General features: G+C 37.4%; 1 protein-coding gene across 1 annotated transcript in view; it reads left to right on the forward strand.

Moving 5' to 3' along the window:
• DRC7 (dynein regulatory complex subunit 7) overlaps positions 1–19,635 on the forward strand; it is a 67,483-nt gene that overhangs the window by 3,058 nt on the left and 44,790 nt on the right. The window contains exons 2-7 of the mRNA XM_074198708.1: positions 1,345–1,545; positions 2,785–2,959; positions 5,710–5,835; positions 7,003–7,197; positions 8,291–8,449; positions 8,862–9,080. Coding sequence (XP_074054809.1) covers positions 1,364–1,545; positions 2,785–2,959; positions 5,710–5,835; positions 7,003–7,197; positions 8,291–8,449; positions 8,862–9,080 — 1,056 coding nt within the window. The 5' untranslated portion in view covers positions 1,345–1,363. The remainder of the gene's footprint in view (positions 1–1,344; positions 1,546–2,784; positions 2,960–5,709; positions 5,836–7,002; positions 7,198–8,290; positions 8,450–8,861; positions 9,081–19,635) is intronic.

Here is a 19,635-nt window from a genome sequence, read left to right on the forward strand (position 1 = left end):
TGGAACCAAGAAGATGACCTGAGTTCAAATCTGGCCTCAAACACTGTGTGATCTTGGACAAGTTACTTAGCCCCATTTACCTCAGTTTCCTTATTTGTAAAATAAGCTCGAGAAGAAAATGGTGGCTTATTTTCTTTGGGGGAAACCAACCCACTCTTGGAGGGCATTACACCCCAGATAAACTCTCATGCTCCTATACTTTTTCTTACTGCTTATCCTCTCATGGCAGCTGCTATTGTTGCTAATATTTCTCTTCCTTAGCGTCTTCTAACCGCATAAATATCTATAAAAACATGTTTTGTCTCTAATGAAAAAAAGGAAATGGCAAACCACTTTAGTATCTTTGCCAAGAAAGCCTCAAATGGGGTCATGAAGAGTAAGACACTATTGAAATGACAACAACAGAAAATGGGTCAGCCATGGCGCTCAGTGCTAGATACAAAGAAAGATTTTTACAAGATGGTCCTGCCTTAAGGAACTTAAAGTCTAATGACTACCCAATGCAAGATGAATGGGATCATGAATGGTGTTGACCAACTGACCCATCCAATTCAATTAACATTTATCAAGTGTTTATTATCTACACAATATTTCTACTAGGTGCCTGTGAGATAGAGAGTTCATCCAAAGATTGCCCAATATTACTGAGGTTGGGATGCCATGTATCTAAGTAGAGAAAACACAAAACCAAAGATTATTATATATAATCAGAAGCTATTTTAGAGATCATTAAGTCTGACACCCTCATTTTTCTTTTTTGTTCCTTCTTTTTTTTTTGGTTTATTTTCATATTATTACAATAATCTTGTTGTGAAAGTAAACATAAACACCCTTCCCTCAAAACAGACAGAGAAACCTCAAAAGAAATGAAGTGAGAGAAAAAAAAATGTACTCCAGTCTGTGTTCAGATTCCATTGGCTCTGTCTATGGGATGAGTTGCCTTCTTTATGATAAGTCCATCAGAGAAATTGCTTCAATATCTTTTCTGACAATTGTTCTCACTAGCTGTATTTCCCTCCATTCTGATCTCTCCCCACTCCCCTTTGTTCTATTCTCTCTCTCTCTCCTTTCACCCTGTCCCTCCTCATCACCTACTTTCCCCTCCCCTCCCCTGCCCCCCTTCTACCATCCCTTTCCTCTCATTTTATTCTCAGGTAAGATAGATCTCTATACTCTATTGAATGACCCCCCTCGTTTTTCAAAAGAGGAGACAGAACTCCAGAGAGGAGAAGGAGCTTGGTGGCAGTCAGAGAGTGAGCTGGCAAGAGCAGAGACCAGAAACTGGGGCTCCGATGTTCTAGTCCAGGGCTCTTAACTCACCTGGCCTACTCTTTTTGTTTTCAGGGGCTAGATCGAAGTTAACATGGAAGTCCTAAAGGAAAAAGTAGAAGAGGAGGAGGCGGCAGAAAGGGAAGCCGAGGCTGAGCAAGCAGCAAGGAGGGCAGCAGAGAAAGACCGAGAAGAGTCCACTCTCAACCGGGAAGACCTTCTGGATCTGGAGCAGAAGCTGAGTGAAATTGAAGTTCACATCCCTGACCTTCCTGTGTTAGTAGTGGGGGCAACGGGGACTTCTTCGTGAAGTTATAACCAGGCTGGACTAGAACTACGAGAAGCTAGTAGAGACCATGGGGAGGATTCATTTTCCCATCATCACAGAGTACAATGGTGGCAATGGGTTTGGGGGTTTGGAGCCTCTAGCACCCCCAAAGGACTATCTGCAGCACTTCCTGCTTTCCTTCTCTCATCCTCCTCCCACCGAGCCCCACTGGCCCCATTTTGGGCCTGGACACAAAAGGAGTTCCCAGACCACAAATATGCCCCCTACCCACTTCTGCAGACAGCTCTCCAAACACTCTTAGCCCTGACATCAGACTCCCATCCCCTCATGACCCTAACGTCAGTGAAATGAGAGGAATTGTCACATCAAGGCCTTAATGATTTTTTTTGGCTAAACTATGACTTCATTCCCTTTGAGAAACTTTCTCTACCAATGAAGACTTCTACTTACTATCCCACTAATATAGTCTTACCTTATCTCCCCCCCCACAAAAAAATTAGAAACCTAACCATAAAATAAGCCCTAGCACGATTTTTTCCCAGGATACTCATAAGCCCTACCTATCACCCAAAATAAGCTCCTCTTAAGATCGTCAGCCCAAACAGACTCATTTAACTCACCTTGCCTATCCTTCATTGGAATCATTGCAACACACATCAGACTATTGAATTATAAAATAATAATATATAATTAAATATAAATAAACAGTATTATTGTTATTAGTTAAAATAAATTTTTGTATATGAATAAATGAATAAATATAGATTGTTGTACATGAAAAAAAAATAAGACATCCTCTGAAAATAAGCCCCAATGCATCTTTTGGAGCAAAAATTAATGTAAGACCTGGTCTTATATTGAGGGAAATATGGTAGATACTTTTCTGAGCCAATGAGAATTTATGGCTGACTTGAGGTCAATGGCTAGTATGTAGTAGAGTCAGGACATTACCAAGTCTTCTGACTCTAAATTCCAATGAATGATCAATAGTTTAAAGGCTCCTTTCTGCTCAGGTATATTTTTGTGAAGAAAGCCTTGTTCGTTCAATGGAAGGACTCTCTCATGGTGCATTTTTAGACAGGGGCATAGAGCACTTCTTGGGGTCCCTCACATCTAACCACAGAAGTACAGGTCCCCACCTAGAAGACATGGAAGAAGATCTAGGTGATGCTTCAGAATTTGTTCCATCACTCCTTAGTCCATCTTTCTCCATTCCTTGACTATAGGACATTCACAAAGAGCTCTATTGACATATCCTCGCTGCCAGAGTCCTACAGAACCAATTCTGCCAAAGAGGATCTGCTCATACACGTGGCAGATAATTTCGCTCGTCAGTATAATCACTTGTGCCCAGACCGAGAGCCACTCTTTCTTCACCCACGGAATGAGTGTGATGTGCAGGTAAGGACAAAGAAAAGAAAACAGTGATAGGATTAGGGGTCAAAGACTTAAAACTATCAGTGATTTTAGAGTCAGTTAAAGGCAAACCTTTTGAGATTTTTTCTTCCCATAGGCAAACTAATCAGAGAATATCAGGATTTGAACCTTTAGCTAAGGAGATTGAGGTCCAGTTCATACTAGCCATTTTTTAAGCATTTACTATGTGCTAGACAAAATGATACTGAAAAAAGGCAAAAACAGGGTCCCTGCCCTCAAGATGCTCCTATAGTCTTATGGGGAAAACAATACCCAAACTATTTTGTATATACCAAGTAGAGTCAGTGTTGGTGGAAGGTAATCTAAAAATGAAGGTTCCAGCTGCTGGAAAGATTCATCAAGCCCTCCTAAAGTCTTGAAGACCTAGAGGTAGAGGGGAGATGATCAGAGGATGGAAGGGAGCTGGAAGATGGGAGCACCATGTAGATAAAGGGAATAGCATCAGACTTGGAACTTCTGACTCCAAATCCAGTGTCCTCTTCCCTGACAAATACTGCTTCCCCTAGAAGGATTTACTGCAGGACTCTGAGCAATGGAGTATGATGGGAGGGAAAAGGAGAATATGATGGCAGGCTTATCATTCTCATTAGAAATGGAGCAAATCTACTTCTTTGGATTTCTTTACCTAGACTTATTTTCAAATAAGAATTTTGTTTTAAAAATCTCCCCATTCACACATGCTCTGTGCCAGAAATAATACACTAAAGACAAAGCATCCTATTGTTTGGGAGGTGCCCAGTCCCTTGTGAAAGAACAATGGATCAGTAATCATGACACAGAATACAAACCTACCAATCATACCATGGGCAGTATATTATTCATTTAATCTATTGCATCTCTTCTACCCTAGGGGAGACTATTTCTTGAGAGAGAGAAACACAGAGACAGGGCTTGGGGGACAGATAGAAAAAGGGGAGAGGGAAAGACAGAGAGACAGAGTGAGGAAAGACAGAGATCGAATCGTGGCCGGGGTGGGGGGGACAGAAAAACAGATAAACACAGAGACAGAGGAAAGAGTGGGAAAAGAAGGGACAAGCATCATTACTGAGTGAATAGCATCAGAGTCAGGAAGACCTGAGTTCAAACCTCTGACATAAGACTATAATGTAAACACTAGATATCAATTTATTTTGGAAAATGCATATAGAACTAGGGAGCTCAGTTGATTGATATATGATGCTAATATAGTCAAGTATACATGATACCCAAAGGAATTGGTTCCCTTCTCAGAGATGAGTCCTACTACCCTTTCAGCAGCTTAATTCCTAATGTGATCTGCTTCCTCAACCATTTCCCCTCTTCCTTTTTTTTGAAAATTTGTAAGTTTTATTGATACCCTTTGTTTTTATATCATTTGTATTTCTGAATCCTTCTCCTCTACTGAGACAGCTATCCCTTTTAATGAAAGAAAGTTGGGGGAAAGAAAGCTATAAAGAAAGGACGAGAGGGAGACAGGAAGGAAGGAAGGAAGGAAGGAAGGAAGGAAGGAAGGAAGGAAGGAAGGAAGGAGAAAGAGGGAAGGGAAGGGGAGGGATGGGAAGGGAAGGGGAGGGGAGGGGAGGGAAGGGGAGGGGAAGGGAAAGGAAGGGGAGGGGAGGGAAGGGAAGGGAAGGGAAGGGAAGGGAAGGGAAGGGAAGGGAAGGGGGAAGGGGAGGGGAGGGGAGGGAAGGGGAGGGAAGGGGAGGGAAGGGGAGGGAAGGGAAAGGAAGGGGAGGGAAGGGAAGGGAAGGGAAGGGAAGGGAAGGGAAGGGAAGGGGAAGGGGGAAGGGGAGGGGAGGGGAGGGAAGGGGAGGGGAGGGGAGAGAAGGGGAGGGGAGGGGAGAGAAGGGGAGGGAAGGGGGAGGGAAGGGGAAGGGGAGGGGGGAGAAAAGAAGGAAAGGAAAGAAGAAAAGGAAAGGAAAAAAGGAAGGAAGGAAAAAGGAAAAAAGAAGGGAAAAGGAAGGAAAGGGAAAAAGAAGGAAGGGAAAAGGAAAAAGAAGGAGAAAGGAAAAAAGAAGGGAAAAGAAAAAAGAAAGGAAAAGGGGAAAAGGGGAAGGGGGGGGAGAAGGGTAAAGGAAGTGAAGGGATTTGCCCAAGGCCATGGGAACAATTAGGAATGGAGTGAAAACAAGAATCTAAGACTTCCATTAAATGCTTCTCTCAGTACACAACATCACTTCCCTTGAGACACAACTGAGAGTATCAATCTGACTGCAAGCAATTCAATGCATTATCTTTGTATCCAAAAGTCAGCACAATAGTTCCAAGGAGAATGGAAAGTATATAGATAAGAGGGAAAGAGAAGCAGGAGAAGCTCCTATTGGGAGAAGAAATGGCCTTTCCCTGTTTATCCTCTGTGATTGTCACCAGGTGGAGGAGAAGCAATAAATTATTCCAAGTAGTTCTATAGTTTTTTGTTTATGACAAAAGAATAATCAATTCCATTCAGGTATTTTCTAGGTGTCATATATCCTATTCTAGGGCTGGGCATATAAAGATAGAAAAAAATAACACTTCTTTCCCTCGGGGAACTCAAAGACAAACTGGCTCTTCTAGGAACTAGATCCTACCCCCTTTCAGGGACAGTCTACTGGGGTTCAGTGCCTAACCTGCAGAGTGATTAGGTTTGTAGTGATCACTCTGGGCAGTATTTGTTCCCTCATTCCTTAGGAACTGAAATTAGTTTAAGAAGGGGTGCTTCCAAATCCAGGTTCAAGTGTGGCCTCTCTTTACAGAAGTTTGTGAGCACCACGATCCGCCCAACTCTGATGCCTTACCCAGAGCTCTACAACTGGGATACCTGTGCTGAATTTGTTTCTGATTTCCTCACTATAGTGCCCCTGCCATCCCCTATTAAGCTGGTAAGAACAATACACATTGCCCTCACCGTAACTCAGTGCTCTAAGCTGGAACACGTCATGGATATTGTACAGGTGGATAGAACTGAGGATTTCTGGTGTACCCACCAAGAAGGCTGATTGATGCCAAGTCTCTGTCTACCATCAGGAAAGAGAAGAGTAGGGCTTCATGCTTTGAACTCTTCCTTTCCCATCCCTCTGTGACTTCATTTTTTGGGATGGAGAATAAACATAAGAAGAAAAGGTCCTCCTTCAAGGTTTTCTGACCATGCCCCACCCCATTAATGACTGGGTTTGGTGATCTAGCATTGGCAATAAAGAAATACTTGTTGATTGATTGATTGAAGAGTGGAATGAATAAACAGAAGGTTACCCTAGGGAATCAAATGAGTCACCAATAGACAACAGAGATATCATCCCCTCCCCCCTAAAAAGACAGAACTAACTAGGGGTAGGAGTGAAAGAAGGCAGATTTGGGTACAAATATATAGAAAGGCATTGAAGCTGTCCACAGCTTAGGTCTCCTGCCTTAGGAGGTAATGGCCTCCCTATCCTTGAATCTTCAAGCAGATGTTGCAGAGGAAATTCCTCAAATTAGATGGCTCTGAACTTATGACTCCTAGGACTTGGAGCTGGAAGGAGCCTTAGCAATCATCTAGTTTAAACACCACCCCCCATCAAGTGGAAAAATGGATTGAGTACTAGACTTAGAGTCAGGAAGACCTGGATTTGAATCCTGCCTCAGACACTATATAGTCATGTGACCTGAAGTAGTCACTTCTCTGGACTCAATTTCTTCATTTGTAAAATGAGGTCAATAATAATAGCAAGTCCTTCACAGGCCTATTATAAAGATCAAATTAGATCTTTTACAGACTTTGTGACATAAATGTATATTGTCACATAAATAACATTTTTGTCATAATCATTACCCAACCCCTTCATTTTATAGAGGAAGAAACAGATCCAGAAAGGGGATGGTGGTTTTACTTACCCGCGTCCCATAAGTAGTGTGGGCAGGGTCCAATTTCAGGGTTCTTTTCACTTCACTGACTGAGGAGCACAGACTTCAGGTGGGAATATGTTCTCAGTAGGCAGAAAAACCAAGAGATACTCAATGACCAACCATCCTGAACCCATTCCTTGACTCATTTGCTTTTCTTTTCCCAGCCAGAATATCTATTCTCTCCTACTTCTGTCCTCAAGTACCAGAAAGGGAACTGCTTTGACTTCAGCACTCTGTTGTGCTCTATGCTCATTGGTGCTGGCTATGATGCCTACTGCGTCAGTGGTTATGCCAGCAGAGACATCTGTCAGATGGACCTGACTCGGGAAGTGTGCCCCTTAATGAAGAAGCCCAAGGAGGTAAGAGGGGGCTGGATCTGGAGCTGAGGAACACCCACATCCCCTTACTTTTTCATAAATGACAGAGCTATTGTTATTGATTATTGACTTTCTGCTTCATAAAGGAGGAAGGATTTCACAAGTCATTCTATTGCATTGTAAGAAGAGCAAACAGAATAGACTTTACAAAGATACTACAACACCTAATGGGGAATCTTACTTGATGGAGGGACAATTCATTGCCCTGTACCATCCACAGATTATGGACTTGGTTCTGATGCAGATCATAGGCAACTAGGGAACAGAACACTGGACCAGGAATCAGGAAGACTTTAATTCAAATCTGACCTTAAATACTTCCTAGTTATATGGACAAGTCACTTAACCTCTGTCTACCTCAGTTTCCTCAGCTACAATACAGTAACTCCTACCTCTAGGTCTATTGTGAGAATCAAAAGAGATTATTTTTATAAAGCACCCAGCACCATGCCTATCACATTGGAAGATCTTAATAAATTCTTACTACATAATGGACTGAGCAGCACTTTTCTACCTATTGTCTCCTTTAATGTGGAAAAAAACACAGGGCAAGTGTTACTTGTTCCATTTTACAGATGAAGAAACTGAGGCCCAGAAATAGAAAAAGATTCACCTAAACCCAAACAGCAACTTAATGGAAAAGTTACATATTTTAGGGCACAGAATAACTTCTGCATGAGGGAAGATAGTTTCTTGTAAAAGTTTGATATTTTCAGATTCAGGTTCTTATACCCATCCCATCCTAAGCAGCAGGATTTCACTGAGGATAGATGACAAGATAGAGTCAGAAAGTTCTAAGTTCAAATTTGGCTCTAATACTTAGGAGTGGGCAAGTAACTTAACCTCTCTCTGTCTTAGTTTCCCCAAATGTAAAAATGGGAATGATAATCTCACCTACTTTCCAGGATTTTTAAGAGGAAAAGATGAGTAAACACACACACACACACACACACACACACACACACACACACACACACACACACACATATATATATTGTTTTGTGAACCTTAAAGGACTTTATAAATGCTAATATTTAATATCTCCTCATCATTGTGATTTCTTATTGGGCTACAGACTCCTGAAGAAAAAGAGAAGGCAATACCTAAAAAGTACACAATCAAATCCCCAAGGGACCTACGCAGCAAATTTGAGCTTACCCAGCAAGCCAAGAAGGAGGCAGAAATGAAGGCTGCAGAGGAGAAAAAGTGGAAAGAGGAAGAAGAAAGACTCTTGGTGGGTTCCATGAGCTCCCCAAGTATGGTAATTCTTGCACACTGGGAAACTGAGGCGAAGAAAAAGGATGATATTTCTTTGAGGTCACTCACTAGAGGAGTCTTGAGACTGAAATCAGAGCTGTCCCTTCTGGGTTATTCTATCTCACTACCTTCTTCCTTTCATCTCTTGGAGCATAAGTTTGAAGTTTTCCTGGTCTTTTGTTAGATGGGGAAGGTTAATCTTCCAGTCCTCAAGATTCCCACTGCTAGATGGTCTTGGAGGAAGTGGTTCATAGCTGTTTTCTTCCCCACAAAAAAAAAAGTCTACATTATTCTCATGGGCCACCTGACTATGTCTAACTACATCTTTCACATACTTGTCCATACTGAGATACCAGCTACATTGCTGCTAACTGTTTCTCTCCTCTCAGGAATTGGATAAACCACCTCCAGACCCAATGCATGGCCTTCGAATCCATGCATGGGTCCTCATCCTGTCTGGAAGGCGTGAGGTACCTGAGAATTTCTACATTGAACCATTTACTGGCCGCAGTTACAACACTCAAGATGAACATTTCCTTGGAATTGAAAGCATCTGGAACCATAAAAATTACTGGGTCAACATGCAGGATTGCTGGAATGGTTGCAAGGTATCATCATAGAAAGAAAGCAGCCCAGTCCCAGGCCAGTCAGACAAATGTAGAGCTTGGATCTTTGGGACTTTTTCACTTGTGCATAATGAGGGATAATTAGCTTCATCCTTGCTAAAAACAAGCAAAGCAAACAAGCAAAAAAGACAAAATAAAGTACATGATTTATTAGAGTTCTTTGAGGAGACAACCCGTGCCTTTTCCATTGTCTAGATCCTTTACCCTAGAGATCCTCCTACCTTCAGGCAATACAGTATATCCAAAAAATCCTAGGTCAAGAGAAAAAGAATAAATCTAACCTATACTCAAAAAATGAGAAAATGTAATTTCCTTTTATTACCCATCCTAACTTCTTTTTGCATCTTTCCGTCAGGAGACATTTCCCTTCATTCAGTGAAAATCTCTTAAATTACAATTTTATCCTGTCTCCATATGATCTTTTCCAGGTAAATAGGGAGAACAAACTGGCCGCTACATTCTTTAAAACAACCACCCAGACATGATTGCTAAACTTTTCCCTCAGTCTAAATGATAAATGTTATATTTGAAAAGAAGACGCTCAGTTTAGAGTAAGCTTTAAAAAACTATAAATACTGAGGTAAAATCAGATACCTACCATATAATATTTAATTATTTTTGGCTATTCCTTAATCTAAATCTATTCCCTGAAGGTTCAGGGTATTGATATTATAATTTCTTATTCACCCTTTTAAAAAGATATAAAGACCTTTTTTGAAAAGGTATATAGTATAAATATAGAGATATAGACATAGGTATAAACATTCATATAGATATAGATGATATATCATGTGAGGAAACCCCATGTTTAAATTGAAGAATGATAAAGAATAATTTAAAGTTGAGAGAAATATGTCTAATTTTATCCAGATGTTTATTTTTTTATTTTAATTCAATTGTGGTTCCAAATTCTTTCCATCCCCTCTCCCCTTTCTCCAAATATTGAGAAGACAAAAAAAAACCATTATAAATATGTGTAGTCATAGAAGTGATGACATTAGCTATGTTTCATATACACATACCTACACATAATCAAGAAAAAAAGGGAAGATAAAAAAAATAAGCTTCATCCTCTGGCTCTGTAAATTCTCTATTTGGAGATAGATGGTTAAGTTCTTTCTTATGTTAGTCCTTTGCAATTATCTTTACAATTCTCTTGTTACTGTATAAAATGTTTTCCTGGTTCTGTTCACTTCACCTTGCATCAGTTCAAAAAATCTTTTTAGTTTCTGAAAATGTGCCCTTAATCATTTCTTATAGCACAATAGTATTCTATTATATTCATATAACATAACTTGTTCAGCTGTTTCCCAACTGATGTACATCCCCTCAATTTCCAATTCTTTGCCGCTATAAAAAGGACTGCTATAAATAATGTTTGTGCATGTGTGCCCCTTTCCCTCTTTTTTTTTAATCTCTTGTAGCTCTATTGCTGAGTCACAGTTCAATAGCCTTTTGGGTATAGTTCCAAATTGTTCTTCAGAATAATTTGGACAAATTGAGAAATCCACCAACAGTTTATTAGTGTGCCTTCCCCCCCACACCCCCCCTTTACAGCTTTGTCATTTTCTTATTTTGACATCTTAGCCAATTGGATAAATGTGAGGTAGTAATTAGAAAAGTTTGCTGTAAAATTTTTTTTCCAGCTTCTTGATTTTCTTTTAATATTACCGGTTCTTGTTTTGTTTGTTCAAAAATATTTAAATTTTTTTGAAAACAAAATAATCCATTTTACCTCCTATGAATCTCTATTTTTTGTTTGATCATGACAACTCTTCCTCTATTTGTAGATTCAGCAAGTTGTTTCTCCCCATTCTCCACTAATTTGCTCATTAAAACTCCTGACTTCTAAATCATACACTATTTTGAACTTGTCTTGATGTACAGTGTGCAGTGTTGGTCTGTTCCTAGTTTCTGTCTGACTACTTTCCAGTTTTCCTAACAGGTTTTGTCTTGTCCCAGTAGCTGGCTTCTTTAGGTTTGTCAAATAGTAACATTCCTGTGCTCATTTGCTTCTATATATTGTGTCCCTAATCTGTTCCTCTAATCCGAAGCTCTGTTGCTTTCTCAGTGCCATATTGTTTTGACGATTATAACTTTTTAACATTGTTTGAGATCTGGTACTGCTAAATCTCCTTTCCCATTTTTTCATTGACTCCTTTGAAATTATTTGCCTTTCCCATTCAACTGAATCTTGTTTTTATTTTCTTAGATCTATAAAGTGATTATTTAGTAGTTTAGTTGATATAGTATGGATTAAGAAAATTACTTTATATAGTATTGTCATTTTTATATATTGATTTGTCCTACCCATGAGTAATTCATCTTTTTCCAGTTATTTGGATTTGCCTTTATTTGTAAAAAAGAGCAGTTTGTAATTGGCTCATATAATTTCTGTGTGCATCTTGGAAAAAGAGAGATTCCTAAATATTTTATGTTGTCTTTAGTTATTTTAAATGGAATTTACCTTTCTATCTCTTCCTTCTGAGTTTGTTGCTAATATACAAAAATACTAATGATTGATATAGGGTTATTTAATATTCTACAACTTTAGTTGTTAATTGTTTCAATTAGGTTTTTAGTTGACTGGTGTTATCTAAGCAAACCATCATATCTTCAAAAAATGCATTTACCTATAACTTGCATTCATTTTTTTTCTTCTTGTTATAGCTAGCATTTCTAATACAATATTGAATAACAATGGTGATAATGCACATTCTCCCCTTCACCCTTGATTTCTATTGGAAAGGCTTCTAGTTTATTCTCATTACAAATAATGCTTGCTCTTGTTTTTGTCAGGCATTATAATCTAAAGGAAAACTATTCCTCTACTTTCTCATAATATATTATATATAATACCCATAAATGGGTATTTTGTCAAAAGCTTTTTTGTATCTATTGAGATAACAGATGATTTTTCTTGTTTTTATAATTAATATAGTCATTTATACTTTTGATTTGCCTAATATTTAACCAGTTCTGCCATTTCTAGGGTAAATCCAGTCTTCTCCTTTTTGTGATATATTACTGTAGGTCCTTGCTAGTATTTTATTTAAAATTGTTGCATCAGTAATAATTATGGAAATTGAGTTTTGTTTCTGTTTTTGCTCTCCCTGATTAGGTATCAAGATCATATTTGTTCATAAAAGTAATATAGTAGGATTCCATTAGCTATTATTTCAAATGGTTTATGAATTATTGGAATTATTCTTTGAGTTTTTGGTAGAGTTGACTTGTAAATCCATCTGATCCTGGATTAGGTTTCTTTTTCTTATAGAATTTGTTTATGGATTTTTCCAATTTCTTTTTCTAAGACAGTTACTCAAGTATTCCATTTCCTGTCCTGTTAATATGAGTAATTTATATTTTTGTAAATACTCATTCATTTTTTTTAAAAATTGTCAGTTTTACTGGCATATAGCTGGGTAAAATGGCTCTTAATCAATTTTTTACATTTTTCATTTTTATATGGCAATTTGATTTTCTTCTTTCCTTTAGTCAGATTAAAGGCTTATCTATTTTGTTTTTCATAAAAAGTCAACTCATAGTATTCTGTACTAATTTAATAGATTTTTTCACTTTAAATTTGATACTCTCACTTGGTTTTCATAACTTCTATTTTGGTGTTCAACTCAGGATTTTTAATTTGTTGTTGTTGTAGGGTTTTTTTGTATGGCTAATTCATTGATCTGCTGTTTCTTTTAAATACTTAGTAAATACTTAGAAATATAAATTTTTCCTCAAGTACTATTCTGGCTGCAACCCACAAATTTTAGTGTGTTTTCTCATTGATTTTTTAATGAAATTATTGTTTCTGTTTATTTTTAATGAAAGTATTTTTTCTTTCTATGACTTGTTCATTAACCCATTCATTCTTTAGGATTAAGTTGTTTAGTTTCCCATTAATGCTTAATCTTTGCTTCAAAGGTCCCTATGTTAAATATAATTTTCAATGTATTATAGTCAAAAAAAGATGCATTTAAAATGTTTTTTTTCTGAATATTTGTGAGTTTTCTATGCCTTAATACATGATCAGTTGTGGTGAAGATACCATACCTAGCTGAGATATAGATACACTCTTTTCCATTCCCAATCAATATTCTCTAGACATCTAATATAGCTAATTTTTCCAAAATTCTATTCACCTTTTTTAGCTTCCCTCTTTTTTTTATTTCATGATTAGATTTATATATATTTGAGAAGGATAAATTGACATTCCTTCATTGTTAAATTTTACTATTTCCTTCTGTAATGCATTTAACTTTTGCTTTAAGAAGATAAAAGTATGCTCTCTGATGCATACATATTCATTGCTGATATTAGTTCATTGTGGTACTTTTTTGATAAAATGTAGTTTTCCTATTTATCTCTTTTAACTAGTTCTATTTTTGCTTTTGCTTTGTTTGAGGTCATGATTGTCACCTTCCTTTTTTTTTACTTCAACTAAAGCATAATAAAATGGTACATAAGAGAGGATTTTTCCATTTCCAGAAAGTCAATATAATAAAAAAATTCAAAATTTTGCCCCTTTTTTCTTAGCTTCCTTGTTCTCTCCTGTGTAACTTTTTATTTTCCCCTTCCCCTCACCTGAAGGCTACAGTGAAGAGAAGATATACATATGTATATGATACCATATCTATGCTTACATATGTATCTATATACACATTTTATATATGCATATAGTCACATGCATTTTCATCTTTAATCATATCCTTATATACATTCATAAACATATGTAACACTATATTATGCTTATTTCCAGTTATCTTCTGTTTCTCTGAAGATGTATAGCATCTTCTCCTTTATGAGTCTACTACTATCTAGTCTACTACTATCTAGTTACATTAAATAGTCTAAAACAACATTGATTAATATTACTGACATATAGTATAGTTTTCCTATTTTTCTTTTTTGATTAAATCTATTTTAGGGTTTAACTTTATCTAAGATAATAGTTATTATTCCTGCTTTGTTTTTTAACATAATAGATTTTATTCCTGATCTTTATTTTATGTTTGTGGGTATCTCTTATTTTTATAACATTTCCTACAAGCTACAAGTCCTCCTCACTTCTCTGTTTTACTTCTAGTTACTACATTCCTTGACCTACCCCCATCCAAGAATCCCTTACTAATTCACCCCTTTTATACCCAGCTTCCCATGAATCTATACACCCCTCTTATATGTTCCCTTATCTTATTTCCTCTGTCAGTTGCTTCCTTATCCCCTTAACCTCTTATTACTTTCTGAATTTAAAAGATTTTATACCCTTCTAGTTATATGTGTATTGTTGCTCTTTAATCTACAGCTCTCTTTCCCCCATCTAATTCCTCTGTTCTTTCTCTCACACCTCATTTGTATGATATGATCAGTTTCTCTTAATCTTTCTTCTTTATGATTTTACCCTTTCTGAATCACATTCTGTTCAGTTCTACCCTTTTCTTCAAGCTATCCAATTACTAATAACAAACTTGGACTTATGTTTTACATATAAATAGTAAGCTGTTGAGTCCCTTTTAATTATATTTGATGTTTACCTTATATTTTTATTGGATCTTGTATACCAAATTTTCTAGAAGCTCAATGAAATTCTGAAAATCTGACAATTTGTTGAATATCCATTATTTTTTGTTCAAGATTATGCTTAACCTTGGCTGAAAATAATATTTTTGGTCATAATTCTTGTTCTTTTGCTTTTGATATATAGTGATTCCAAGATCTATGATCTTTTAAAAGCAGCCGCTGCTGGGTCTTATGTAATTCTAATTGTGTCTCCATCATATTTGAATTATTTCTTTTCTTGTTCTTAATATTTTCTCCTTATCCAGGGGGTTTCAGAATTTGGTTATGACATTCCTGTAAGTGTTCCTTTTAGAAATCAAGTGGTGATCAGTGAATTTTTTTCGATTTCTACTTTCCTCTCTTGTTCTGATACTTCAAGACAATTTTAGTTCTTGTATTGATGATGTTTGTCCTTCATTCTCAAAGACCATGACAATAGGGAAGGTGATGCCATGACAAGAACATGAATTGGATTTCATTTGTTTGTGGTTTTTTTGTTTTGTTTTGCAAGGCAATGTGGGATTAAGTGACTTGCTCAAGGTCACACAGCTAGGTAATTGTTAAGTGTCTGAGGTTGAATTTGAACTCAGGTCCTCCTGACTGGAAGACGAGTGCTCTACTCACCTACACCACCTAGCTGCCCCTATGAATTGGATTTTTTTGGGGTTTTTTTTTTAGGTTTTTTTTGCAAGGCAAATGGGGTTAAGTGGCTTGCCCAAGGCCACACAGCTAGGTAATTATTAAGTGTCTGAGACTGGATTTGAACCTAGGTACTCCTGACTCCAAGGCTGGTACTTTATCCACTATGCCACCTAGCTGCCCCCCCTTATGAATTGGATTTTAATAAGGAATTGCTATGCCAAGTCACCAGCCTCACTTTCTCTTCCAGTGTCATCTGGGTCCAGTGGCCAGATATGAATCAGGATGACAGGAGATGACTTTGTGAGGCAATCAGGGTTAAGTAACTTGTCCAAGGTCACACAGTCAGTGTCAAGTGGCTGAGTCTATAAGGGGCAGTTAGGTGGTGCAATGAATAGAGCTCTAACCTTGGAATCAGGAGGACAGGAATTCAAATTTAGCCTTAGACACTTAACACTTACTATCTGTGTGACCTTGGGCAAGTAAGTCTCTTTACTCTGATTGCTTTGCATCTACTGGATATACATGACTCTGGAAGAGAAAGTGAGGCTGTAACTTAGCACAGCCTCCCCTCACTCAAATCCAAGTCATGTGCTTTTCATTGGCATCACCTTCCTGATGGCATGGTCTTCTTCAAGAACATAAGACAATTAGAATCATCATCATCAATTCTTTTATTATCGAATCAAGATTCTTTTTTGATAATAGCTTTCAGATAATCTGATTAATCTTACGTTTTCTTTTCTTGATCTGTTCTTCAGATTAGTTGTTTTTCTTCTGAAATGTTCCAACTTCTTTTCCATTTTTTCATTCTTTATATTACTTCACTAACTTCCCCTCATCTAATTCTAGTTTTCAAAGAGCCTTTTTCTTTCTTTCCATTCCAATTGATTCATTTTCTTTTCATTATCTTATTTCTTTCCTTGCATTTTTTAAATTTTTCATCAATCATTTAATTCTTAAAGTCTTTTTTGAGTTTTTCTGTGAATTCTTTTTGGGCAAGTAAACATTTGATATTATTTTGGGGGCTTGAAGGGGCTTTTTTGTTTCAGTATCCTCCTTTGAAGATTAACCTCCAGTCTTCTCTACTCCCATTGTAACTGTCTATGGTGGGGTTCTTCCTCCTAAACCTATTCATTTAAAAAATTATTTTTAGTTCCTAATTGTTATATTCATCTCTGGTCCTGGATTGTGGATGATGATACCTCTGGTCTCAGGTCCTTCTTACTGTTATTTTTTGAGTTCTGTCCTCAGTCCAATCTCTGGACTCCTTTCCCTTCCAAGTGATAGCTAAGACCCCAAACCCTCTATAACCTTCTACACCTGAAGGTTCTAACCTTCAATCCTCCCCTCTGACTTGGATCCAAGAAGAACTCAATACTCCTGATTTATCCACACCCAAGAACATTCCTGCATCACTTCTGCACTCACCTGGAATATGCTGGTTTCTTCTTTCCCAGTACCATGTCTCAACAGCACAGCTGGGCCTGGAAGAAGTTAATTAGCATAAGGTTCCTCACTCTTCCCTGATCAGATTTCCAACTCTCACACTATCCTGGAGAATTCCTGTGGCTGAGGCTCCCAATCCAGTCACCCCCTGGGTTCATCCCTTGCTGTTTCAATGAAGCTAGCCTGGAGATATTTACACTTCATTTGACTGAACCTCCTTCCCAGGATCTTCAGATCTTCTCCCACTGTCCTAAGAGGACCAATGTTCAGCCCCCCAACTCTTGTTTATTTTTATTGTTCTATGATGACTCTGAGGTGCTTTTTTCCCCTAGATTGTGGAAGAAATCTGAAGAGATTGGAATTTTCTGATCTACTCTACCATCTTCCCAGAATCCTGTCTCCCAGATCATTTTAACTCTACAGACATATTTCTGTTCCAATTACATTTTTTTGTACATAGTGTCTTGCTAGATTCTAGTTTCCAAGCCCTTCGACTGTCCTTTGCATTTGATGGGTAAGTTCATTCCATTCACAGTAAAAGCTACGATTCTTAATTATGCATTTCCTTCCATCCTATTCTCTTATTACATATTCTCTTTTTTCATTCTGTGCATTACTTAAGAATCTGTTTTTATTCCTGACCACTGCTTCCATTAAACTATCCCTTTTATCTATCCCCCCTTTTCTATTAACCCCTTCCCCCCTTTTATTTTTCTCTTGGGTAAATTGAATTTCTGTAATCAGCTATGTGTGTATACATGGTATTCCTTCCTTGGACAATTCAGATGAGAGTGAGGTTCAAGTATTTTATTCTTCCCTCTCCCCTTTACCCCCTTGACAGCCAGGTGGTGTAGTAAATAGAACACTTAGAATCAGGAGAAAAGGAGTTCAAATCTAGCCCAGACACTTAACAGTAGCTGTGTGACTTTGGGCAAGTCACTCAATCCTTTTTGCCTCTCCAGTCAGCTTGATTCATATCTGACCACTGGACCCAGATGGCACTGCAGGAGAAAATAAGACTAGTGACTTAGCATAGCCTCCCCTCACTCAGATCCAATTCACATGCTTGTCTTGGCATCACCTCCCTGATGTCATGGTCTTCTTTGAGAAAGACATTTGTATCATCATCAGCCACTGTATAAACTCTTCCTTTCATGTCACATTTATGTGAGAAAATTTAAACCATTCTTGCTCTCCCTTCCACTTCTCCCAATGCAATCATCTTCCTCACCCTTAAATTCTTCTTTTGAGATAATTCAAACATAGAAGAATCACACCCAGACTCTCTATTTAAATTCCCTCTAAGACTGTAATTCTAATTGATGATAAAGTTCTGAAGGGTTACACATTATCACCTCATATAAGAATATAAACAGTTTCATCTTGTTTAGTCCTTTATAATTTCTCACTTATATTTAATTTTATTGTTCTTGAATGCCAGATTTTCTGTTCAACTATAGTTGTTTTTCATCAGGAATGCTTGAAAGCTCTCTATTTCTTTAAATATCCATTTTTTTTTTCTCCATACTATTATATACTCAGTTTTGGTGACTAGGCCATTCTTAGTTATAATGCTAGATTCTTTGCCTACTAAAATATATTCCAAATTCTCCATTTCTTTATGGTGGTAGTTGTTAAATTTTGAGTGATCCGGATTATGGTTCTGTAGTAATTGAATTCTTTGTTTCTGGCTGATTTTAGCATTTCTTCCTTTACTTAGGATCTCTGGATTTGGGCTGAAATATTCCTAGGAGTTATCTCATTTTGGGGTTTCAGAAGGGGATAAGTGAATTCTTTTAAATTCTACTTTGCCTTCCTGTCCTAAGATATCTAGACTTTTTTCCCCTATAGTTTCTTGAAATGATTTCTAGGTGTTTTTTTTTCCTTTTATTGCTTTTAGTAGCTCAGTATTCTCAAATTATCTCCCCTTTATCTATTTTCTAGGTCAGTTGTTTTTCTGTAAGATATTTCATGTTTTCTAATGTTTCAGTCTTTTAGCTTTGTTTTGATTATTTCTTGATGTCTAATAGAATCATTAGCTTCCACTTGAAAAATTTTAATTTTTAAGGATTATTTTCTTTAATGAGGTTTTATAACTGTTCTACTATTTGGCCAATCTGATTTTTAAGGAACCATTTTCTTCAGTAGTTTTTTGTGCCTTTTTGCCAAACTATGAATTCTCTCTTTATAACTTTCATGAAAAACTTTCATTTCTTTTCCAGTTTTTTCCTCCATCACTCTTATATAGGTTTTAAAATCTTTTTATCTTTTTCCTTCACTTTTCTAGGAATACTTGTTGGTCCAGTCTGCATTTTCTTTGAGGCTTTGCTTATAGACATTTTTGAGTCATTATCTCCTTTCTGCTCTGGAAGCTTCCTGAGCTGGTATTCAGTTGCAGACCCTGGGTACTAGTGTTCCCTGTCACTGCTGCCAACACTACCACAAGCTTAGGCAGTTGCCACTTCTGTTGCTACTGCTGGGCACTGCTTTCCTGATTAGACTCCACTCCAGTGTGCGCAGACCTATGTCTTCCTGAGTTGCCTTGGGCTAGAAAAATGACTCACTTTGGTCATTAATTTTCCCAATCAGAAATCTTTCTGGCATGTTTTCCAGGTTGTTGAGGAGGAGTTGTGCTGGGTAAGTTAGGCAATCATGCCTCTTCTCATTCCACCATCTTGACTTTACCCCCATCTACATCTTCGTAGTTCTTTAAATCTTACTCTAAATTGAATGCCATATTTTAAAATATAATACATATACACACACACACAGAGAATTCTAATTGTTGCATTTTAGAGCTTCAAAACAGTTTGAGACCAAAATTCTTTACAGGCAGCTTTTTTCTATACTCTTTAAGCTCTCTCTACCAGGAGTAATTTTAACATTC

Source organism: Macrotis lagotis, chromosome 1 (genome assembly GCF_037893015.1).
Source record: "Macrotis lagotis isolate mMagLag1 chromosome 1, bilby.v1.9.chrom.fasta, whole genome shotgun sequence".
Classification (NCBI taxonomy): domain Eukaryota; kingdom Metazoa; phylum Chordata; class Mammalia; order Peramelemorphia; family Peramelidae; genus Macrotis; species Macrotis lagotis.